The 25,637-nt window shown below is 42.0% G+C and overlaps 2 protein-coding genes across 2 annotated transcripts; both read right to left on the bottom strand.

Moving 5' to 3' along the window:
* Positions 1-1,497: 1,497 nt before the first annotated feature.
* LOC311229618 (hyaluronidase-1-like) lies at positions 1,498-18,885 on the bottom strand (the record flags this gene model as incomplete). The annotated part of the gene is made up of 5 exons (XM_084315694.1): positions 1,498-1,828; positions 1,929-2,018; positions 2,127-3,040; positions 18,306-18,398; positions 18,708-18,885. 5 exons carry the CDS (start codon positions 18,883-18,885, stop codon positions 1,502-1,504), a joined length of 1,602 nt encoding a protein of 533 aa, XP_084171820.1. The 3' UTR covers positions 1,498-1,501.
* Positions 18,886-19,882: 997 nt separating this feature from the next.
* Positions 19,883-25,637, bottom strand: LOC311230407 (hyaluronidase-1-like). The gene is made up of 4 exons (XM_084316676.1): positions 25,531-25,637; positions 22,878-23,791; positions 22,673-22,762; positions 19,883-22,572 (listed from the first exon to the last, which is right to left on the bottom strand). Exons 1-4 carry the CDS (start codon positions 25,532-25,534, stop codon positions 22,246-22,248), a joined length of 1,335 nt encoding a protein of 444 aa, XP_084172802.1. The 5' UTR covers positions 25,535-25,637; the 3' UTR covers positions 19,883-22,245.

The raw sequence follows: 25,637 nt of genomic DNA, 5'->3' as shown, positions 1-25,637 counted from the left end.
TCCATTTCTTCCAAAGCAAATCATCATAGTTCAGTCCATTAATTGACTCGTGTGATTACTACTAGGTTATATCATTGCCCCTCCCCCTGTGCTGGTTAGTGATTCTATACTGCCACCTAGTGGCCATGAAACAACAGACGAGTTGTAGGTTTAATAACCTGCATTAAATGTGTCTGACAGTCTTTAAAAATGATGGATGTTTCTCAACAGAAATAACACAGCAGGCACTATGTATTTAAAAAACTGAAACACAAACATTCGTTTTGTTGTTACAATTAAAAGTCAACAGACCAAAATAACTTTTTACAGATGCTTTTATTGTTTTGCTTACAAGAACTCAAGTGGAAAAACAAACGATGGAATTCAGAAACAAGATCTGACTAACTTATTTCATAAAGTCCTACATCACAACATTGCTGGAATGGGACTTTGTGCTTAATGTTCCTTGAGCTTGGAAGATCTGCCTTTTCTGTTGATGCTCCTAACAGAAATGAAAATAACCCAGGCCTATGTTAAAGTGCAGATTGGCTTAGAGGACGATAATGTCTTGTATGAACTACCAGTAATATAAATCATATTAACAACTTAGGCATAGATGAGTTTGTGTAGGCATATAGATATCATAGGCAGTGAGAGTGGGTATGGATGGGGTGGTTCTGGGGCCAGGGGTGTAGCTCCAGATTCTGGGCCCCATGAAAGAATGTATTTGTAGGCCCCCAAATGCATTTTTTTTGGCAATTTCTTTATTGATGAAAACGCATAATATGGTTTTTACCTATACATTCGGATCAGCAGTTCAGCACCTGCACTGTTGGTGGGTGAGCCTAGTAAAGGATGTCGCATTGCGTTCATCTTCAATGAATGGACCAATGCAATAGTCTACCAAAGCCCCCCCTCTCTCTATATATATCTCACACACACACACACACACACACACACACACACAAACATAGTATCAATGAGAGCATCAATAATACACCTGAGTGATGTCTAGTATAAAAAAAAAAAAAAAAAAATTGGGCCCCCCCCCCCCCAGTGCTGGGCCCTTGGAATCATCCTAAGCTACCCCCCCCCCCCAGCTACGCCCCTGTCTGGGGCACCTACACATGTTTGTGGTGGCCATTAAGGGCCATGTGTTAGTGTATTGTTATGTAGCAGTAGCATTGGCATTGTCAATATGAAGCTCACTTCAAAAGGGCTGATTGGGGGCCATTATGGGCCATGCTCTCTACATGCTTAGTTTATAGGCTTCATTCAGCGCTTTATCCTTATCCTTAGGGCACAAGTATTTGCATTTTATTATTAATATAATAAATGGTTATTCTAGTTATACATTCGTATGTATTATTATAAGTTTAAAAATAAATGACGATGCGTATGAACTGAATTAAACTGTAGATTTAAATCATCATTGATTATTTATTAAAACAACCAGCAACATCAACTCTCTCAGAAAGTATAAATCGGAAATCCATTAACCATTTGATCACAACAAAGTTTATTAGCCCTTCGATGGTTTGGAGCAGCTCTCGCCGACCCACCCGGGGAAGCATGTGCACTGAAAGTTGGCCTTTGTGTCCACAACCTGACGCAGTGTCATCTGTCCAAAGACGCTGTAGTCCTGTCCTCCTTCTGGCTTCTTCATCGTCACCACCGTCCAGGCTGTGGGGTCCAGGTGGAGGTAGGCTTTGGAGTTAGGGTCTCTCCTCTGGCATCTCCCCTTTGACGAGCACAGATGCTTGCTGCACAGGGTGGCCGCTGAGGTCACGTTCACTAGATAAGGACCCAGGGTGTCATCGATGTAGTTTTTAACCGCTTCACAAGAAGCCTGGGAAAAAAGAAGACAATAAACAGAATAGCAACCAATCAGTCGGAATCAACATACATTTTACACATGATCGAGAGAACATTGAAATAGCCATTTTCACCTGAGACTCTGCGTAGTTAGCGTCTCCCCAGAGTATCACCCCTGCCGATCCCAAAGCAGCACTCTCTCCAATAGTGTAGACCAAGTGCTCCTATACAGGACATGGAACAAGAGGATATCAGATCAGATGATTCAGTCAACCAACACCACACTAGTATGTGTGTGTGCGTGGCACTAAACACTAACGACGGCCACTTGCCTGAGAGAGGAACTCCATGGAGTATGTGTAGACGAAGCGAGTGTATGGGATCACAGGGAGGGGGGAGGGCATCAGCAGCCCTACTCTTATGGCCTCACCGACACGGTTTTGAGTGTACCGTTGGACTTCCTCGCCAAGCCCGTTCATTTTCATGGGGAGGTAGATATCAGGATAGAGAGCGGAGGAAATCTGCCACAGCCATAACAGCTCGTTGTTCCTCTCCTTCTCGATGGGCTGACATTCCGCCTTGTACTCTATATCATCGATATCGTAGTTGTTGTAGCAGCTGGGAAAGCCGTAGTAACCCCACAACCCCTTGGGTCTCTCCTTCTTCCCCAGCTTCAGCGTCGCCTCCATGAACTCTCTCGCGGCTTTCTCAAACTGCTGCATGGCTTCCCGCTTTATCTGCTGAGGGCTCCAGTCTGGGTGTTTATCTTTCACCAGTTCCATTGAGGCCTTCCAGTATATACGCTTCGCATCCCAGTTTCTCTCCCATATTGGCCTCCAGCTCTCCCAGTCTACCACAGCCAGGCCCTTGAAGTCCCTGTCCGGAATGTGGACGTTGATGTCTTCGGCGGCAGCCCTGAGGTGCTTGGGGAGACTGGCGTTCTGCGGAACGCCGCCGTAGATGGCTTCTCCATCGGTGTAGTGGGGATACAACCCCAAACTTTTCTCATAAAAGATGGTGATGTTTTCACCCATGAAGCTTTGGTCCTGGTTATGGACGATGTTGAACACACTCAGGTCCAGGTCCACGCCATAGCGAGAAAGACAATGGGCTGTGGGGGCGTTCCATACGGTGAGGAAAGGCTCGTGGAGAAAGGAGGGTGTTTTTTTCGCATGATGTTTCAGCCCAAATACAAGGTGGACGCCGATTAGGCCGAGCAGCACCACACAGTGAGTGGAACTGGTACCTGGAGACAAGGAGAGAACATGTTTGTTGTGGGATGCAATTTGGAGCAGTGTGAGACTGGGTCAGTTTAACGCTCATCCAGCAATAAATACATCTTCTGCTGATAAAGATAATTGCCTATTAATTTAAGCTATTAATTGTCTACTAATTCTAGCTAGCAGTGGTCTATTGTTGTTTTTCCAAACTTGTAATCGTTCTTGGTTTTGCATGTTTTTTATTAATTATAGGTCTATTTTAATTTTGGAAAACAACTTTTTTTGGTCAACTGCCTCTAACTACGAGAATAAAGATGGTTTATATTAGGCAGTCATTCAACTGCCATCTCATGACATCTAGCCTAAAGCACCAGGGTTTACACATATTTTGCCCTGGCTGTTCAAAATGGACCAGAAGCCTACTAGCCTACAGTATAGTCATAGTGGAAAGAAGTCAGGAATCCTGGAGCTCATGCAACAGGTTTGGTTATATATATAGTATTATTAGTTTGCTTTGCTTTTTCTGATAGGTACTCTCTCTTTTCCGGATATTGTCGTGTCTTTTTCCTCAGAATTAGATTTTACAATTGTAAAACTAGAACCCATAGAAATTATATTTATATATATATATATATATATATATATATATATATATATATATATATATATATATATATATATATATATATATATATATATATATATATATATATATATATATATATATATATATATATATATATATATATATATAATATTAAGGCTGTCAAATATATCGCGTTAATATCGTGTTAACTCCCGATTCTATTAATGCCACTAATTTTTTTAACTCAAGATTAACTAAAAAAAAAAAAAAAATCTTTTTTTATTTTTTTTACTAGACTTCACTCAGGTGTATTATTGATGCTCTCATTGATACTATGTTTGTTTCTGAAGTGTGTGTGTGTGTGTGTGTGTGTGTGTGTGTGTGTGTGTGTGTGTGTGTGTGTGTGTGTGTGTGTGTGTGTGTGTGTGTGTGTGTGTGTGTGTGTGTGTGTGTGTGTGAGATATATAGAGAGAGGGGGGTGAGAGAGATGAGGAAGGGGCAAAAGAGAAAAAGAGCTGGGAGAGTGTGTGTGTGAGGGAGAGAGGGGGGTGTGTGATTAATCAGCCCTTGTGTGTGTGAATGTAACAAGTTCCTAACGTTTTCTTTCCCCTATTATTTCATGCACACTTTATTCATTGTTTTAAATTATTATTTTCTTTTAAGTTATTTTGTGCATCACTCTGTTTTGAATTTGATGCAATTTTGCAATGCATGAGGGTCATCCTTTTGTGTTAAATGGCTGCACAAAGCAAGCATTTGTTGACTCGCATGTTGATAAGAGTATTAAAACTTGGAACTTGAAAAAAAAAATTAAAAAAAAATGCGATTAATTTGCGATTAATTGCGAGTTAACTATGGACAATCATGCGATTAATCGAGTTAAATATTTTAATCGTTTGACAGCACTAATAAATATATAAATATATATATAATTTCTATGGGTTCTAGTTTTACAATTGTAAAATCTAATTCTGAGGAAATATTTTGACCAAAAATTTGATATGATGAGGATGGGGCGTTATCACGGAACTGTTACTTGTATAACGTTACACTTTTCACTTTTACACACATTGACATATATGTACATAGTGTTATATTTTATTTTCTCATTCCACTCTCATATCTCTTTCCATTTTTGTAATACTGTTTTATACCTTTATACATACATTTTCACATACTCTATGTACAGTATAGTATTTGTATAGTAGTGTTGTATTTTTTACTTATGTTATTCCATACTTTATACATTTGTATTTAATTTCATCTTTATAATTATGACTAATACTATAATGCATCTAGTGCTCCTACTGCTGAGCTGACCTGCTCCTACTGCTGAGCTGACCACCATCACGTACCTTGTGAGAAATTGTTGTTTTTCCAAACTTGTAATCGTTCTTGGTTTTGCATGTTTTTTATTAATTATAGGTCTATTTTAATTTTGGAAAACAACTTTTTTTGGTCAACTGCCTCTAACTACGAGAATAAAGATGGTTTATATTAGGCAGTCATTCAACTGCCATCTCATGACATCTAGCCTAAAGCACCAGGGTTTACACATATTTTGCCCTGGCTGTTCAAAATGGACCAGAAGCCTACTAGCCTACAGTATAGTCATAGTGGAAAGAAGTCAGGAATCCTGGAGCTCATGCAACAGGTTTGGTTATATATATAGTATTATTAGTTTGCTTTGCTTTTTCTGATAGGTACTCTCTCTTTTCCGGATATTGTCGTGTCTTTTTCCTCAGAATTAGATTTTACAATTGTAAAACTAGAACCCATAGAAATTATATTTATATATATATAATTTCTATGGGTTCTAGTTTTACAATTGTAAAATCTAATTCTGAGGAAATATTTTGACCAAAAATTTGATATGATGAGGATGGGGCGTTATCACGGAACTGTTACTTGTATAACGTTACACTTTTCACTTTTACACACATTGACATATATGTACATAGTGTTATATTTTATTTTCTCATTCCACTCTCATATCTCTTTCCATTTTTGTAATACTGTTTTATACCTTTATACATACATTTTCACATACTCTATTTACAGTATAGTATTTGTATAGTAGTGTTGTATTTTTTACTTATGTTATTCCATACTTTATACATTTGTATTTAATTTCATCTTTATAATTATGACTAATACTATAATGCATCTAGTGCTCCTGCTGAGCTGACCTGCTCCTACTGCTGAGCTGACCACCATCACGTACCTTGTGAGAAAGTGTTGAGCTGGGATATTGGCAAATATAATAGCAGGAAATAGAGAGAGAAAAGACACGACAATATCCGGAAAAGAGAGAGTACCTATCAGAAAAAGCAGAGCAAACTAATCCCCTAGCCCTCAATCTGATACTCTCCTCGGTCCATAGGCGGATTAACTTGCAGGCAAATGCCACACAATCTAGGTCCAAACGCATAAACTTTGTGTTTGGCTGACGTGTCTCCCCCACCCCATCTAGCTAAATGTACAGCGACCCAGAGATAACGATATGTATATATGTGCTCTGGCCTTGATAAACGCCACTGAACCAAGGAGGCCTGAACAAGCTTACAATCTGTCATAATTCACACACTCAATACCCTGTATCAATAATGGTTGTACCTAATAACATTTAATATTTTTTTAACTTAGATCAATGTCCCCAATTTAATAAAGTATTTACAAAGTCAATTAACTGCTCTCAAGTCTGAAAATATTTTCCACACATGCAACCTGCAAATGTACAACTAAGTAAAAAAAGAAAAAAGGCTATCCGCTCAACTCACCCATATCACTATTTGAAGTAGCGCTACTGCACACAAATTTACTTTGGTGCCACTGCCAATCCGAACGTGCGGGATAGGCATATATATACCCACAGTCCCATGATCTTGGGGGTGTGTCTAGATCCCATCACCCAGAAGGACCGCCTTTTTTTCTTTTTTTTTAAACTTTTTTTTTTTTAGCATTTATCGCTTTTCTGGTCAAGCATGACCGACAGATATAGGTTGAAACGGGATATAGATCAGGGGAAGACATTCTGGGAAATGACGGCGGGTCCGGGAATCGAACTCGAGTCCCCCAGATCCGTGACACAGCACGGTTTTCCCCGACGCAGAAATAGCGCCGAGATATGCGGTGAGCTACTGGAGCTCCCAGAAGGACCGCCTTTTAAGGATATGTTTCATAAGCAACCTTTTGGGTTTAAGTTATGACAGCCAAAGAATTCTAATAGGTAATATATCTGTGCATCTTTGCCAACGAAACGGAAGTTTCCCCTTCTTTTCAATGGCCATGTTGGTCAAGTCTGATGTGATGTGAGGTACGGATGTGGGAGAGCCCGTTCACTTCAATGTTAAAACGTAGCTATAAAAATGCCACTTCAAGAACCAAAATAGTCAAAACAACAGGTAGAACATCGGAATTACAAGCTTGTGATTACCTGACTCAGATTGGTTTTCCCCGCCCAGTTGTCTGGGCAAAAGCTCCAAATGATGTCCCCGTCCATATCAACGGGACAGAGGTCACGCGTGTCTCCAGCTTCAAATTCCAGGGTGTACACATCTCCGAGGACCTCTCTTGGACCCTCAACACCTCGTCACTGGTCAAGAAGGCTCACCAGTGTCTCTTCTTCCTGAGAAGACTGAGGGCTAGATCCACAAAGAATGGATTGCACGGTGCTAATTGCACCCTTACTTAAAATTCATTATGAATTGAAAATGAGGGACCCTGATGTAAACAAGACGAAAGTCTTTCTCTGGTCTGCATCCCCTTAACACAATGGCGCCCAAGGACGTATTTATCCGTGTTTCGATTCCAACGGTTGTGGACAGAGGCACGGATAAATCCGTGGCAAGTTGTTATTGCTTTTATTCCATTTTAATAACCTATTCAAGGTCGCCGAGCGGCACTGCAGATCTACCCTACGCTATGAATTCGAGAAGGTGCAATACCGGGCGGCTACGTGGTGCAGTGGGCAAGGCGCTCACCACGAATGCTGGAAACGCTGGGTTCGCCTGTTCGAGCCCAGCGCTCCACATTGCTTTCAGTTTAGCTGGTCGTCCGTACTAATACACATTGGGGTGGGAAACTGATGGGTGGGGATCGGGCGTTGTGGACAGCGACTCCTACAGGTCGGTTGGTGCGCCTGCGCAGTAGAATCAGGAAGCGATGGGGGCGGCGCCCCTCCAAAGCGCAGACCCCTGACGCTGAAAGATCGCGCCGCACAGGTGAAAAGATGCGACTGCTGTTACCTCGAGTATCGGAGGGGACTCGTGCTATGTATGACTTAGTCCACATTGCAGCCGGCTTGTGGGAGGCAAGAAACAGCGTTCGAGACAGGGGAGGGTTGAATTGGATGATACAAAAATTGGGATGGGAGAAAAATAGAAAATGGGAGAAAAAGTGGATCAAAAAAAAGAGAAGGTGCAATACCGGCCAGATCCTCTTAGGGGCGCTATCACGATAATGCAGTGTTCCCTGTGGCCGAACGGTGGACTCTTTTTTTTTTTTTTTTTTTTTGTTTCCAGTAGCAGGATTCTGGATGTGTAGCATGTAGCTTGGATTACGTTTTGCATCGCAGATTTCACCATGCAATAAGGGGATTTATCATCAGCCAATGGACATATCGATCTACCAGATGGCGATCGATAACGGGGAAATGCTCGGGGACATCCCACCGGACCACGGTAAGATCTTTTTCACGGAAAGTACATCCCGATCGGGCCTTGCTTTGATAGCCATCCAGGCGTTCGGCCTAGGAGGCTAACACGGTTATTGGTGATCAATAATCAGAAACGATGTCCCCCGCCCCCCCCCCCTTTCATGCATACATGCGTGAGGATCGTACCGATCATATGCAGTTTGAGTTTTAACTGGAGCGTATCTATAACCGAAATGCCATTGGATTTAATAGCTATTAGCCCTGTATCTCGGCTTCCAGGAAATATACTAGACCAAATCCGGTATAAAGCTTATATTCACAGCGCTATAAAATGAGAACCTATTGATGAAAAAAAAAATCGAAGCCATTTTGAAGGGACGGTTTATGGACTCAATTGACAATGAGAATGGACAGATAGCAATACTATAAAGTATAGATTTAGCTCTACAAACAGCCCCATGTTTGTTTACATTCCCCGATCCTCTTGAGATTAATTAGACTCATCCCAATGGCCCTGAATGTGTTAACAATTGTGTGTATTGAGCCGTACTGTATTGTACCCATTCTGCAATCTGTTAATAACATTTTCATTCAATCAATCACCATGCATGTGATTGATTGAATGGAAATTTATGTCCGATATTATCGGCCTACCGATATTATCGGCCGATATTGGCATTACAATGTAATATCGGAAAATATCGGTATCGGTTTTTGTCATGTACCAAGGTCTAATGACCACATAGAATAGAAACTTGAGGCAAGCTGCACATGAACAAAACAACCCCCTCAGTAGATGCTTTTAAAGCAAGGTCCCGGCAGATAGTAAAACACCACAAACGCGCTTTCAAAAGGTAAATTATATTTATTACTGTGGTAGGACTTCAAACCTCCACTTAAATGATGATGAGGATTTAATAAAGGGAAGAAAACAACCCGCAAACAATTAACAAACAGGGAGAAGGGTAAGGGGAGAACACACAAGATAATTATAATTAATGGGTAGCACAAGCCCTAGTGACCTAGTGTCACCACAAACCCTGCGGTTGGCAGTCTGGGAATCCCCCAGCAAATGTACACCACGTGCACAACACAATATAATTCCACACAAGCAGTGGCAAAAAGGCAGAAGGCCCAATACATATATATATATATTAACACATTCCACACGGGTGGCAAGTGGCACTGAGGCCACAATATACATATATATATATATATACTTACCTGGTAGCTGCACCAACACGAATACAAGGCCTACCAGGTAAGTGGTGTGAACAACATGAACACACTTAACATATCAATCCCACACCACAGTGGACAGTGTCATAATAACGGTTCCACACAAACAACAGTGGACAATGTTAAAATAACCATTCCACACAAACAGTGGTAAACAATGGCAACCTCCAACAGCCTGGTCCCTGGTAACTGACACAGAGAGGCGCCCGGACGAGTGTGTGCTGTCTGGTATATCTGTCCACCCGTCCCTCTTGAGGTGATTGTCATCAGCTGTTACCCATTAGGCAATCAGCACTCTTCAGGGACGGGCGGCACCTGATAGAGAAAACGAGACAGCATTAGCCATCATTCAAACACACACACACACATCACATCCAAAACATAACATATACTAACCTGATGTTCAGATGGTGTCATAAATACAGTAATAATGGTAATAATAATAATAATAATAATGACTTGGATTTATATAGCGCTCTTCATGACACCCAGAGCGCTTCACAGAGTCCATTATTCGTTCATACACAGTCATACCGGTGGTGGTAAGCTACAATTGCAGCCAGAGCTGCCCTGAGGCAGACTCACGGAAGCGTGGCGACCAACCCACGTACGTCACAGTTTTCAAAACAAAACAAAAAAATTTTTTATATTTACCCAGGCAAGCAAGTAAGAGCAAATTCAGATTTTATTTATTGTCAAAAGTATGCATAATGTTGTTGTTTTTGTGATCACATTTTTTATTGTCTGATAACTGACCTCTGACGCGCGCTATTGACCAATCACAAGCAAGCATTTCGGCGAATGTGAAAACGCCATGTAATGTTAATTACCTGAAATTATTCCGTTTTTTGGGGGGGGGAACCCTGCATATATCGGTATCGGTTGATATCGGAAATTAAGAGTTGGACAATATCTGTGTATCGGTAAAAAAGCCAATATCGAACATCCCTAGAAATTTTATTAACAGATTGCAGAATGGGTACAATACAGTACGGCTCAATACACACAATTGTTAAGGGGATGCAGACCAGAGAAAGACTTTCGTCTTGTTTACATCAGGGTCCCCCATTTTCAATTCATAATGAATTTTAAGTAAGGGTACAATTAGCACTGTGCAATCCATTTTTTTTTTTTAAACTTTGACCAGTCACCTGGTTCTTTTAGCGTTTATCGCTTTTTCTTCGCATTCATACTTGGTCAAGTTCGACCGACAGAAGCAGGCTGAAAGGGTTCAGATGGGGGGGAAAGACACTCTGGGAAAGGCACGGCTGCCGTCCGGGATTCGAACGCGCTCAGCCCCAGATCCGCGCGAGCGCGGTTGTCTACGGTGCTGAAATAGCACTCGCGGTACGTGGTGAGCTACTGGAGCTCCCCTTGCAATCCATTCTTTGTGGATCTAGCCCTGAGGAAATTCAATTCAATTCAATTCAATTCAATTCAAAAAACTTTATTAGTCCCGCAAGGGGCAATTTAGAGCATGATATGGCAAACAGCTGCATTTCTACACATTCAAGACAAAAACAGGACAAAACAGGGACAAGAGATATACATGACACTTCAAAGCACAAGAGACATGACACTGCCAGAACGGGATCCCTACACTCCAATAAATAAATGGATTCGGTCAGTACAAAGGTGCACTTTCTTCAAAATGTTAAAATCAAGGGGTCAAAGGGTGCACATTAGTAAACTGACCTTTCCTTGTACTGTGGCCATTCACCAGTCGAATGGCCTCTGGTACAAACCCAAACTTTCTTCTGTTTGTTGCAGGCAGGCTGTCTGAAAGCCCACCTTTCTCCTCAGATTCTGCTCAGTTTTTACCGGTGCGCCATAGAAAGCATATTCACCAACTGCATCACAGTCTGGTACGGCAACTGCACTGCCTCTGACCAGAAAGCACTGCAGAGGGTGGTGAAAACCGCTCAACGCATCACCGGTACATCACTCCCTGCAATTGAGGCTATTCATCACAAACGGTGTCTGAGGAAGGCACGCAACATTGTCAAGGATACCTCTCATCCCAATCACAGACTGTTTGCCCTCTTTCCCTCTGGGAGGCGCTATAGGAATCTCCATTCCAAGTCAAGCAGGCTCAGGAACAGCTACTTCCCCTCACCTGTCATCTCTCCTAGCTTTGTACCACGATGACCATAGATATATATAAAGACTAGATGACTCACCCGCGCTGCTGGCCAACGGAGACCGACATTGCCACATGGTGGCCATCTTGCCACGGGCAGCATATCGTGAAGCGCAGTCACGAAAGGCTGGGGTGAGTAGCAGTGCTATGGGTTAAACTCACTCTCATCCTCAAAAGACACATAGACACGTTACAAAGCAGTGAGTTCACTTCTTGGTATAGCGGTCTGTGCTGTTGCACGCGGCGTGGGAGACCAGTGTTCGAAACTCCCTCTGGGCATCGAAGTTTGAGGTGACGTTGTCACAACCGTTACACATGTACTATTGAAATAACCATAGCTTGCTATACATTTTCAACCGGTTGGTTTGTTAATAGCGTCAGAGATGTATACATACTGCATACTTATAATGGACTTTCATATGAAAAAAATTATAATAATCTAATAATCCTTCCAAGCAAGAATCATAGCCACGTAATCCGTCAAGATTTCAGCGAGTTAAGAGTATTCTTGTTTGTGCAGATCACTCACCAGCAGTAGTTGACCGTAACAAGATGGCCGCCGGTGAACTATGCGGGAGATTCCGCCTTGCGCCATCTGGTCTTTATATATATCTATGACGATGACAGCCCCACTCCCATACCGTATAAACTCTGAACTCTATTGCCTATACTCTAGGCTCTGTTACCCATACTGTACGAACTATATTGAACTCTGTTGCCTATATACTCAATTTATACCTGCCTACTGCCTTCACTGTCTACAACTGCCTTACACTGTAATCATAACTACTTACCTCAAACTATAGTCTACCCATATTAAATCTGTATGATAGCATGTAGAATAATGTTGTATATATTTATATGTATCCACATCTGTCTGAATATACCTGCATATAATCCTTTTTATATATATACCTGCATATAAAGAAAATTGGAAAATGTTTTGACCTGTTTCATTTGATTATTTCATTTCATTCGATTGTTTATTAATTATTTAAATTTTCATTTATTATTCTTTATATTTATCTTTATATTTATAATTGAAAGACGACTACTATGGGTCATGAGTGTTTATATTTCAGTAGTTTAAGATGTAGGCCTACTCTGTATAATATATATAGATATATCTTTTTGATTTACATACTTCTGAAAAGGTTGTGCTTGTAAGTGGTATTTTGTACTCTTGTGCAGATCTCTTGTTGGAATGTGTTGTCACTTCCTATGTTGTCACTTCCTGTTTGACTTGTATAAACTTGGGTCACTTACCCTTCATGCTTCATGCAAGCCATTCTGAAGAAGGTGTGTTCACACCGAAACGTCATGATTTCAGGCTGCCAATAAATTTGAAAAACCTGGAGTGCATGGCTGGACGCGTGAACACTTAAGGTAACCTACTTGCGTTCAGCGTTTCGTTCCACGTTTCTCCGTGACCGCGCGCTAGCCCGCCCCCTTATCGCGCACTTGTTTCCCTATTTTTTATGTATGGTATCAGAGGTTACAGCACCCAGTGTCAAGTCTAGTGAGGTGAGCGCGTTCTACTACTTTTTTCACTTTATACCTGCATATAACCCATAATTATACCTCTGTATGATAGTATGTACAATAATGCTGTATATATATATTTACCGTATATATATTTTATTTACATCTGTCTGTATATACCTGCTATTTTACATTATGTATCTGTAGATACTATATCTATATCTCCAGGATACTCTGCAACTTTTACCGGTGCACTATAGAGAGTATCCGGACATGCTGCATCACTGCCTGGTATGGCAACTGCTCAGCCATCGACCGCAAGGCTCTGCAAAGGGTGGTGAAGTCAGCACAACACATTACCAGGACTGAGCTGCCAGCCATGGACAACCTCTACAGTCTACACACAGAGGTGCAGAAGGAAAACCCAGAACATTCTCAGAGACGTCACCTCAGTCACCCCAGCCACAAACTGTTCACTCTGCTGCCATCTGGCAAACGGACCGGAGCATCCGCACAAGAACCAGCAGGTTCAGGGACAGCTTGTTCCCACAAGCCACAAGACCAAGAACAAGGACAAGAACAGGAGATAGCCCTATCAAAAAACTCATGAACACACACACCTCTTAAAAAAACTCTTGAACACACACACACACACACACACACACAACCTGCACTGCACCTTAATGCACATACACTTTTACGCAAGACACTTTCTGTAAAAATGTACTATTATATTTTATCTTACCTCATTTTATATTTTATTGTATCGTACTACTACTACTACTTATTGTTATTGGACACATACACACACGCACTCTGCACTGCACTTTCATGCCATACACTATACACAAGACGCTTTCTGTAAATAATTGACTATTTTATCTTACCTCATTTTATTTTATCTTACTACTACTTATTGTTACCATTCTTGTATTCATTGTTGTTTCTTAATTGTGCACTGTTGAGCTCGAAACACAAACATGTCATTACCTGCAATGACCCTGTATTGTGTATTTGACAAATAAAGAACTTGAACTTGAATCTGTACATATTCCTTACCTACTCTTACTAGTTACATTTACATTTAGCTTATATCATTTAGTATATATTTTTTTATTATCTCTTTTTCCTACACAGTACTGTATATTTGTATGTCTTGTATGTCATAAATGTCTTGATGAATTGAAAATGGAGGACCCTGATGTAAACAAGACAAAAGTATTTTTCTGGTCTGCATCCTCTTAGCAGTTGTTTGTATTGAGCCATACTGTATTGTACCCATTCTGCAATCTGTTAATAAAGTTTTCAATCAATCAATCAATCAGCTGATGACTTACAAGTTCTGTACAACAAGTCAGCAGGAAGGGTACAACTCTGGTAGCTAAGGGTAAGTGATATTGTTTGTCAAACAGTGTTGAACTTGAGTGCTACACTCTTGAGTGCATAGTAGTATAGACATATTAGCAAGCCGTAGTAATATAGGCATAGTAGATTACTTAGTAGCAAAGTACATAATAATAAAAGACAGTACGTTTATTTTCTTTTATTATTATTATTTCCGATATTGATTGAAGAAGTATGTTTTTAGTCAACGGTGGAAAATTGGGTGGGTTTTGGCTGTAGTACTAATAATAATAACTTTATTTGTATAGCACTTTTCATACAGAGGTTGCAGTTCAAAGTGCTTCACAACAGTAAAAAATACAGGCATGAGCGAGCATAAAAAAGATAGACAGATAGCAAGGTATGGTAAATCACAGTGTTTCACATTAGGATCTAGCATCCCAATAGGCTCTACTGACTGATAGAAAGTTCATTCCCCCATTGTGCAGCGAGAACAGAGAATAACCTGCTTCGCTCTGATGAGTCCCCAGGAGTCTGAATAGGAGTGAGTCTCAGGCGGCCAGAAGAGTGTAGGGCTATTGAGGGTGTGTAGTTAGTTCAGTTCAGTTCAGTTCAGTTTATTGTCATTGTATAATGAGCGAGGCACAAGCATAGGGATAGGATAGGTACTTTATTGATCCCCTTGGGGAAATTCCAGTGACATACACATACAGCTCATCGTCTCATTAACAACATCATATCACAATCATTACATTTTTACAGTAACAACGGCACAACATAAATTCAAACAGGCATGTACATTTGTTGACACATGTCGACTACAGAATGCCTGAGACACCATATGCGATTGTCGGCTGCAGCAACACAATGTCACAATGACACAATGTAGACACAGTACAGGGCAATCAATAAAAAAAACTATTTAAATCATCATCGTCATCATCATCATCACAGTCATCATCATAAGACACTCAAAAATACCTAGATAAAAATATAATGTATAAAAAATATAAGAGACATATAGGAGACAGTAGACAGTAAAGTGCAGCATTCATGGTGGTAGTCAGGTAGTGATGGTGCATAATAGTACACTGAGTGCAGAGTTCATCAGGGTTACAGTCCTGGGGAAAAGCAGTTTTTGAGTCTAGTGGTGCGAACCCGGAGACATCTGTACCGTTTCCCACTTGGCAGGGGAACAAACAGTCCATTGCAGGGGTGGGTGGGGTCTCTGCATGCAGCGCTTCAGGTAGATGTCCTTGATAGTAGGTGGTTGGGTGCCGATGGTGAACTCTGCGGCCTTAACTACCCGCTGCAGGGCCTTTTTTGGATTTCCTGAAGTCCACTATAATTTCCTTGGTCTTTTTGACATTGAGATCGAAGTTGTTGTTGGAGCACCATGTCACACTAGGTGTTGGATCTCATCCCTGTATGCTGTCTCGTTAATAATAATAATAATAATAATAATAATAATAATAATAATAATAATAATAATAATACATTTTATTTATATAGCACTTCTCAATGACCCGAAGTCGCTGACAGTAGTTAGGAACATAGTAAAAACAAAGAAACAAAACACAAAGAAACAAAAACAAAGAAACAAAAACAAGAGGAACATGAGACCATGTGGGGAACAGGGGAAGACAGCATGAGATAGCACAAAAAGTCAGAGCGACAGGAGACAGACATCAATCGGGTTGGAGGGGGGTGGGGGTTATGGGTGGGGGGGTTGAAGGCAAGGGAGAACAGGTGGGTTTTGAGGCGAGCTTTGAAGGTGGAGAGTGTAGGGGAGTCTCTGATGGACTGAGGGAGGGAGTTCCAGAGTCGGGGTGCAGTACGAGAGAAGGCCCGATCACCAACGTTTTTGAGTTTGGATGTTGGGACAGTGAGGGAGGCAGTGGAGGAGGACCGGAGGGAACGGGTGGGGCGGTAGGGAAGAAGTAGATCAGTCAGGTAGGGGGGGGCCAGGCTGTGGAGGGCTTTGAAGGTGAGGAGTAGTGTTTTGAAGTTTATGCAGTGTTTGATCGGGAGCCAGTGGAGAGAGTGGAGGACAGGAGTGATGTGTTCACGGGACCGGGTGTTAGTTAGGAGGCGGGCGGCTGAGTTTTGGACCATTTGCAGTTTATGGAGGGAGCGGGAGGTGATGCCAGTGAGGAGGGAGTTGCAATAGTCCAGGCGGGAGGAGATGAAGGCGTGTATGAGGGATTTAGCAGCAGGGGGGGAGAGGCAGTGTTGTCAGAGATCCGGCCTACCACTGTGGTGTCATCCGCAAATGTAATGATGGTGTTTGATTCATGGACACACAGTCATGGGTGAATAGGGAGTAGAGGACAGGACTCAACACACAGCCCTGAGGGGCACCTGTGCTCAGGGTCAGGGTGGAGGAGGTGTGATTTCCCAACCTGACAGTCTGAGCCTGAGGTCTGTTTGTCAAAAAGTCCAGGGTCCAATTACAGAGTGTTGTGTTCAGGCCAAGGTGGAGTAGTTTGGGGACCAGCTTTGGGGGGATGATGGTGTTGAATACTGAACTGTAGTCAATGAACAGCATTCTGACATAGGTGTCGTTCTGATCCAGGTGAGTGAGGGTGGAATGAAGTGCAGTGGAGATGGCATCCTCTGTCGACCTATTGGAGCGATAGGCGAACTGATGTTGATCAAGTGAGGGGGAGCCTTGATGTGGTTCAGTACAAGTCTCTCAAAGCACTTCATTATAATGGGAGTGAGAGCAATGGGGCAGTAGTCATTCAGGCAGGTTACAATACTGATGACTGTTTAGGAACAGGGATAATGGTAGTGGTTTTTAGGCATGTGGGTAGGCTACTGTCGCTGAGGCCAGCGACAGGTTGAAGATGTCAGTAAACACCTTAGCCAGCTGGTCGGCAGCTTTGTGTATGCTCACTCTGCTTAACTCATTCAGCGCCGTCTACGTGTATATACGTGTTTGCTAGACAACCGTTGAACGCCAACCACGTATATATAAGTGATTAGATCGTTTATTATTTTTTCCTATATTTGTATTCATTATTCATCCGGGTACCTTGGCGTTACCAGAGGGAGTGAGTCTGCGAGCGCAAAAGTCCAATACCGCCGCCTGGTAGGATGCGGTCGGTATTGCACACCCTTTGAAACTCTGTGTATTGGGCTGTGTGTCGATTATATTGGTCCGGGTGGACTTTTCTAGTAACCTGAACCTAGGGCTTCCTAGCTGAACCTAGGACCCCCGATTCATTATGCTGTGGTGGGTTATGTCGTGGGCCAAATGGACATACAATCTACCAGATGGCAATCGAATAATTGGAATATTCTTTTTGGAATCCCACCGGCCACAGGTAAGAGCAATTTAACGTCAATTTCAGCTTGATTGTGCCTTGTTTCCATAGCCATCGCCCTGATCAGCGTATGTTGTTGTACTAACAAATGCCGTTATTGACAATCAATTAATCAGAAACGACCCCCCCCCTTTCATGCATTCATGATGGAACATAATACCGATCATATGCATTTAAATTTTTTATTGTAGCGTGTGTAGGGACGAAATGCCAATGGATTAAGTATAATACATGTTGCAGGCTATTACTAGCCTCTCAGGAATGACCCTAAACCACGGTATAAAACGGGAATGTATGGATGGAATTTATTTTTCTTTTTCACATCTTGAACGATAGATACTCGATGTCAAATGGGCCATAGTATTTGCATCCATAGCTATAATATAGAATATAGTTATAGCCCTGCAAACAAGGTGACCGACCCCATTGGTTTAATGCGTGGCAGTGCATAGCCATATCCCGGAAACAGCGTGGCAGCCAATGAGTTAAGGAGGATTTAACCTCAGAGGTGTACAGGGTGAGCACTGGTCATCTGGTGGTGGCAGGGCTTTGATGGCAGTCTCTGTGTTGGATCTGTCAAAGTGGGCATAGAAGTTGTTCAGTTCATCTGGAAGAGAACATTTTACATCATACATTTTAATCTAATATAATATAATCATTAGACAAGAAATGTATTTTAACCTTGTCAGTTTTTTCGTCCTCCTCCATTTTGCCATTATCGAATAATTGCATTTCTTAGAGGCCAAGTCGGTGTGTGATAAAAATTGCATGCAATTTGAGTTTTTACGTTTCTGGCTAGGGGGCAGAACAGTCGATGCCATGGTGTTTGCATAACCAAATGTGAAAACAGCAGGGTTTAAATCTCTCTCCACTGCTTTCAAACCCCATATCTCCTATCTGTTCCTCATTTCCTCACAATCCAGTTTAGCGTTGATAAATTCGGGACTGGGAGTAAAGACGCAGCGGGCCCCTGAGAAGCTCTGGTCCTCCAGTCCTTCCAACCTCGGGGGAGAAGAGGAGGAAATTACTACAAACGACACTAGTTTAGTAGCGCGGCAGAAGTGATCAGATAAGGATGCATTGTACCGGTACATGCTGCCTGTAAATCAATCAAGGTCATCTGGCTTCCTTTAGTATTCTACACGCTGTTCTGTTGGCTTAATTTATGTTGGCAAAAAGCTGTTCCACGGGGAGTGTAAAAGAATGTTTTATTTTTTATTTAAAAAAATTCCAAAGCAAATCATCATAGTTTAGTTCATTAATAACTTAATTGACTCCTCTGATTACTACTAGTTTGTATCCTTGATTCCCCTCCCCCTGTGCTGGTTAGTGATTCTATACTGCCACCTAGTGGCCATGAAACAATAGAGGAGTTGTAGGTTTAACCTGCATTAATAATGTGTCTTGAGTCTTTTAATCCTCTGATTACTACTAGTTTATATCCGCGATTCCCCTCCCCCTGTGCTGGTTAGTGATTCTATACTGCCACCTATTGGCCATGAAACAACAGAAGAGTTGTAGGTTTAACCTGCATTAATAATGTGAAATGTTTAAATGCATGATATAAACAGGAATTCCTGGACAAGTATAAGTTAGAGGAGCTTGAAAATAATGTGAACTAGTATTTTTGTAATTATTTATTTATCTTTTGCTGTAGTGGATAGGTATATTATTTTTGATATTGATAGATAACTTATTACATATTAATATGATATTGTAAGGAAGGGGCAGGACCAGATAAGCTTTGCTTCATTCTGTCCCTTCTCGAACAAAACCATTTGTCTTGAGCTATGTTGACAATTGCTTCCATATAGGAAGATATATTTTATTTGTATTTTATTTATTTTATTTTTATTTATTTTTTGTTATTTCAAGTTTGTGTGTTTATGGTTGTTCGAGATAAATAAAGATCAAATCAAATCAAACAAAGGGTGGATGTTTCTCAAAAATAAATAAATAACACAGGAGGCACTTTGTATTTTAAAAACTGAAATACAAACATTATCTTTGTTATTATAATTAAAAGCTAACAGACCAAAGTAACTTTTTGCAGATGCTTTTATTGTTTTGCTTACAAGAACTCAAGTGGAAACAAAAACAAACGATGGAATTCAGTAACAAGAAAACGTATTTCACAAAGTCCTACATCACAACGTTGCTGGAATGGGACTTTGGACCCTATCTGTGCTTAATGTTCCTTGAGCTTGGAAGGTCTGCCTTTTCTGTTGATGCTCCTGATTCATGGAACATCCTTCAATGCACTTCAAAGAGGCCAGAGGTTTGTGGCTTTGAACCTCTGCACTGTTCAAAGCCATGATCATCAATCACTGTGTATCCGTCTGTAGCTGTTTTAGCTGATTTTCTTAGTTTTAATATTAATTTTAGGTGATTCTTTTTACTATTAACTGATTAGGTTTAAACTGATTATGTGTTTATTGATTATTCACACCCTTTCTCTGTAATGTTTTTTGTAAACTTGGCATCATTGTAAATGAGGGCCACCCTTAAATAAAGGTTGAATGAATTTAAAATACATTTGTATTTAATGTCAGCGCATTCTAGAATGAATGGTTATTGTAGTAGTACAATCTTTTATTTCAATGCATTCCATAATAAATTGTTATTCTAGTAATGCATTATTTATTTGTATTTCAATCCAATCCAGTATCTACAATTGAATAGTGTTGTTTTCAAAAGGATAAGGATAAGGTCAGGGAGCTAGCATGTATCATTTGTCTGTGTGCCACTTAGACATAGATGAGTTTGTGTAGGCATATAGATATCATAGGCAGTGAGAGTGGGTATGGGTGGGGTGGTTCTGGGACACCTTCCAGAGGTGTCATGGGCCTAAACACCAGTGAACTTGAGAGGTGCCAACTTGATAACCCTGGTGATAATGCTGGCTCTCACTGCCTATCTACATGTTTTGTTTGTGGTGGCCATTAAGGGCCATGTGGTAGTGGATTGTTATGTGGCATTGGCAATACCTGAAGCTTACTTCAAAAGGGCTGATTGGGGGCCATTATGGGCCATGCTTCTACATGCTTAGTGTATACTGTAGTTCCATAATAGTATAACTGTTTATAGGATTTTTAGACTGTCCTTTCTAATTGGGTTGAGGTTTCTTCATTCAGCGCTTTATCCTTATCCGTAGGGCACAAGAATTTTGTATTTTATTATTAATATAATAAATGGTTATTCTAGTTATACATTCAAATGTATTACAATACAGAGAACTGAATTAAACTAGATTTAAATCATCATTGATTATTTATTAAAACAACCAGCAACATCAACTCTCTCAGAAAGTATAAATCCAAGTGGCGCAGTGGGCAAGGCGCTCGCCACTAATGCAGGAGATGCTGGGTTCGAGCCCAGCTCTCGGCGTTGCTACCAGCTTGACTGGTCGTTCATACTAATACAATTGGCAGTATTAGGGGGTGGAAAGCTGGTGGGTGGGGATCGGACGTTGTGGACAGCGACTCCTACAGGTCGGTTGGTGCGCCTGAGCAGCAGAATCAGGAAGCAACGAGGGCGGCGTGTCCCTCCCACGCAGACCCTCGCCGCTGAGAGATCGCGCTGTTAGAGAATCATTAAAGACTCCAGTCACCCGAACAACTGCCTCTTTGAACTGCTGCGGTCAGGCAAGCGATACCGGAGTCTCAAGGCGAGCACAGAAAGACTCAGAAGAAGCTTCTATCCCCAGGCCATCAGGCTGCTAAACGAACAATGAATGAACACTACACAACAACAACCACCAAACGCACATAGCACACACATCCACACGCACACACTCACTTTAAACAAACACACTGTAGCACCCACTCCACACACTTATAGCACACACCCACTTTAAACAAACACACTGTAGCACCCACTCCCCACACTTTATATTTATTGATGAAGGATTGCACTACAACTCGTACACCTTACTGTAAATTGTACCTAAATTGTACCTCATCCCATTTCTGCTTTGCACTATATAGTACTGTACATTAGTACACTGCATAGTATTGTATATTATATGGTAACTCAGAACATTGTACATATGTCTATACCGAACACTGTGACCTCATTTTCTTCTTCTAAATTACATGCTATACTATGTTATTTGATACTATCTTGTCTAGCACAGTCTCTGGAGTGTAACAGTAAGAAGCATTTTGTATGAAAGTATTCTGTACTTCTGTATGACAACTATTAAAGAAACTTGAAACTTGTTCAGGTGAAAAGATGCAACAGCTGCCTCCTCGTGTACCGGAGGGGACACGTGATGCAAGGCTTGGTCCACATTGCAGCCGACCTGTGGAAGGCATGGCCTAACAGCGTTCGAGACAGGGGAGGGTAGAATTGGAGAATACGAAATTGGGATGGGAGAAAAATAGAAAATGCGAGAAAAAGTAGATACAAAAAAAATTATAAATCCATTAACCATTTGATCACAACAAAGTTTATTAGCCCTTCGATGGTTTGGAGCAGCTCTCGCCGACCCACCCGGGGAAGCATGTGCACTGAAAGTTGGCCTTTGTGTCCACAACCTGACGCAGTGTCATCTGTCCAAAGACGCTGTAGTCCTGTCCTCCTTCTGGCTTCTTCATCGTCACCACCGTCCAGGCTGTGGGGTCCAGGTGGAGGTAGGCTTTGGAGTTAGGGTCTCTCCTCTGGCATCTCCCCTTTGACGAGCACATATACTTGCTGCACAGGGTGGCCGCTGAGGTCACGTTCACTAGATAAGGACCCAGGGTGTCATCAATGTAGTTTTTAACCGCTTCACAAGAAGCCTGGGAAAAAAGAAGACAATAAACAGAATAGCAACCAATCAGTCGGAATCAACATACATTTTACACATGATCGAGAGAACATTGAAATAGCCATTTTCACCTGAGACTTTGCATAGTCACCGTCTCCCCAGAGTACCACCCCTGCCGATCCCAAAGCAGCACTCTCTCCAATAGTGTAGACCAGGTGCTCCTATACAGGACATGGAACAAGAGGATATCAGATCAGATGATTCGGCCAAACTCATACCAACGCCACACTAGCATGTGTGTGTGCGTGGCACTGAACACTAATGACAACCACTTGCCTGAGAGAGGAACTCCATGGAGTATGTGTAGACGATGCGAGTGTATGGGAGCACAGGGAGGGGCGAGGGCATCAGCAGCCCTACTCTCATGGCCTCAAGGACACGGTAATGAGTGTACCGGAGGACTTCGTCGCCAAGCCCGCTCATTTTCAGAGAGAGGTAGATATCAGGATAGAGAGCGGAGGAGACCTGCCACAGCCAGAACAGCTCATCGTTCCTCTTCTTCTCGATGGGCGGACATTCCGCCTTGTACTCTGTATCATCGTTACTGTAGTAGTTGTAGCAGCAGGGAAAGCCGTAGTAACCCCACAACCCTGTGGGTCTCTCCTTCTTCCCCAGTTCCAACGTCGCCTCCATGAACTCTCTCGCTGCTTTATCAAACTGCTGGCGGGCTTCCTGCTTTATCTGGTCAGGGCTCCAGTCCGGGTGTTTAGCTCTCACCAGTTTCATGGAGGCCTCCCAGTACACATGCTTCGTATCCCAGTTTCTCTCCCACACTGGCCTCCAGCTCTCCCAGTCCACCACAGCCAGGCCCTCGAAGTCCCTGTCCGGAATGTGGACGTTGATGTCTTCGGCGGCAGCCCTGAGGTGCTTGGGGAGACTGGCGTTCTGTGGCACGCCGCCGTAGATGGCTTCTCCATCTGCGTACTCGGGATACAACCCCAAACTTTTTGGGTAAAAGATGGTGACGTTTCCACCCATGAAGCTTTGGTCCTGGTTCTGAACGATGCTGAACACACTGAGGTCCAGGTCCACGCCACTGCGAGAAAGACAATTGGCTGTGGGGGCGTTCCATACGGTGAGGAAAGGCACCTGTAGCAAGGGGGATGGTGTTGTCGCATGATGTTTCAGCCCAAATACAAGGTGGACACCGATTAGGCCGAGCAGCACCACACAGTGAGTGGAACTGGTACCTGGAGACAAGGAGACATGTTGTGGGATGCAATTTGGAGCAGTGTGAGACTGGGTGAGTTTAACGCTCATCCAGCAATAAATACATCTTCTGCTGATAAAGATCATTAATTGTCTACTAATTCTAGCTAGCAATAGTCTATTGTTGTTTTTCCAAACTTGTAATCGTTCTTGGTTTTGCACGTTTTTAATTAATTGTAGGTCTATTTTAATTTGGGACTTTTTTTGGTCAACTGCCTCTAACTATGAGATGGTTTATATTAGTCGTTTAACTGCCGTCTCATGACCTCTAGCCTAAAGCACCAGGGTTTACACATCTTCTGCCCTGGCTGGTCAGAATGGCCCAGAACGAAGCCTACTACAGTATAGTGGAAATAGGTCAGGAATCCTGGAGTTCAAGCAACAGGTTTGGTTATTAGCGGGTTTTCGTTTTACAATTCTAAAATCTAATTCTGAGGAAACATTTGGACCAAATGTATTTTATCTTTATATGACTAATGTGTCTAGTGCTCTTACTGCTGAGCTGACCTGTTCTCTCGTCCAATACATTTCATTGTACCATTGACCTAAACTGAGGAATAAATGCGACCGGGAACATCACACAAACATCTGATTGGTCAAAACATCAATAACCAATCAGATGTTTTTGGCTTGCCAAGTGGTGTGTTCCCTAAAACCACCATCATAAAAGGTACACTGGGATTTTTTTGTTTGTTTGTTATTCAGTAGTGAATCACTACCCAGTAGTACCCACTTTTAAAACCACTCTCAAGGAGCACCTACGGTAGACTGCAATTCGAAACTGGCCCCTGTAAATGTCCTAACCCAACCCCCTCCAATGTACAGTAAATGTCCTAACCCAGTAATACACGAGACCCTCTTCTTGGAACCAAGTAAGGTTGTCGATAATCCAATGTACAGTTACCCCCCACCCCGCCTACCCATCCCCCCCCCCCCCCACCCAACCACCTCCAATGTACAGTCCCCCCCCCCCCCCCCCCCCCCCACACACCTCCTCCAATGTACAGTTTCTTCGTCAAATGTATACTCTTTTTGTATCACAAACAGTACTGTATTTGTAAATCTGGTATGTCATAAATGTATCTTGTAGCAGTGCTGCCTATCTGTATGTCATGTTATGTATGTCATATTATGATGAATTGAAAATGGGGGACGCTGATGTAAACAAGACGAAAGTCTTTCTCTGGTCTGATTGATTGATTGATTGAAAAGTTTATTAACAGATTGCAGAATGGGTACAGTATACAGTACAGCTCAATACATACAATTGTTAAGGGGATGCAGACCAGAGAAAGACTTTAGTCTTGTTTACATCAGGGTCCCCCATTACAATTGTGTGTATTGAGCTGTACTGTATTGTACCCATTCTGCAATCTGTTAATAACATTTTCAATCAATCAATCCACAATCAGTAGTCTGTGGAAAACCGAAAGACGAAAGTCTTTCTCTGGTCTGCATCCCCTTAACAATTGTGTGTATTGAGCTGTACTGTATTGTACCCATTCTGCAATCTGTTAATAAAGTTTTCAATCAATCAATCAATCAAACCGTTGTTGTGTGTCAACAATGGGCTTGCAAAGGGGGAAAACGCTCATACACATGACAAATAAAGGCACTTGATGTTCTGGGAGAGCGACTCGCATACAACAACCAGCAAACGTACAACTACTAAGGTCAAACAAAAGCAAAAACAAATAGAAGAGCTACCCGCTCAACTCACCCATATCACTATTTGAAGTAGCGCTGTACGCGATTTTACTTTGGTGCCCACCGTTATTGGAACGTACGGGATAGGGATACTCACAGTCCCATGATCTCGGGGGTAGT

Source organism: Notolepis coatsorum (genome assembly GCF_963971535.1).
Source record: "Notolepis coatsorum genome assembly, chromosome: 6".
NCBI lineage: Eukaryota > Metazoa > Chordata > Actinopteri > Aulopiformes > Paralepididae > Notolepis > Notolepis coatsorum.
Note: the sequence above shows the minus strand (reverse complement) of the source record. Positions and strands in the feature narration are given on the sequence as shown.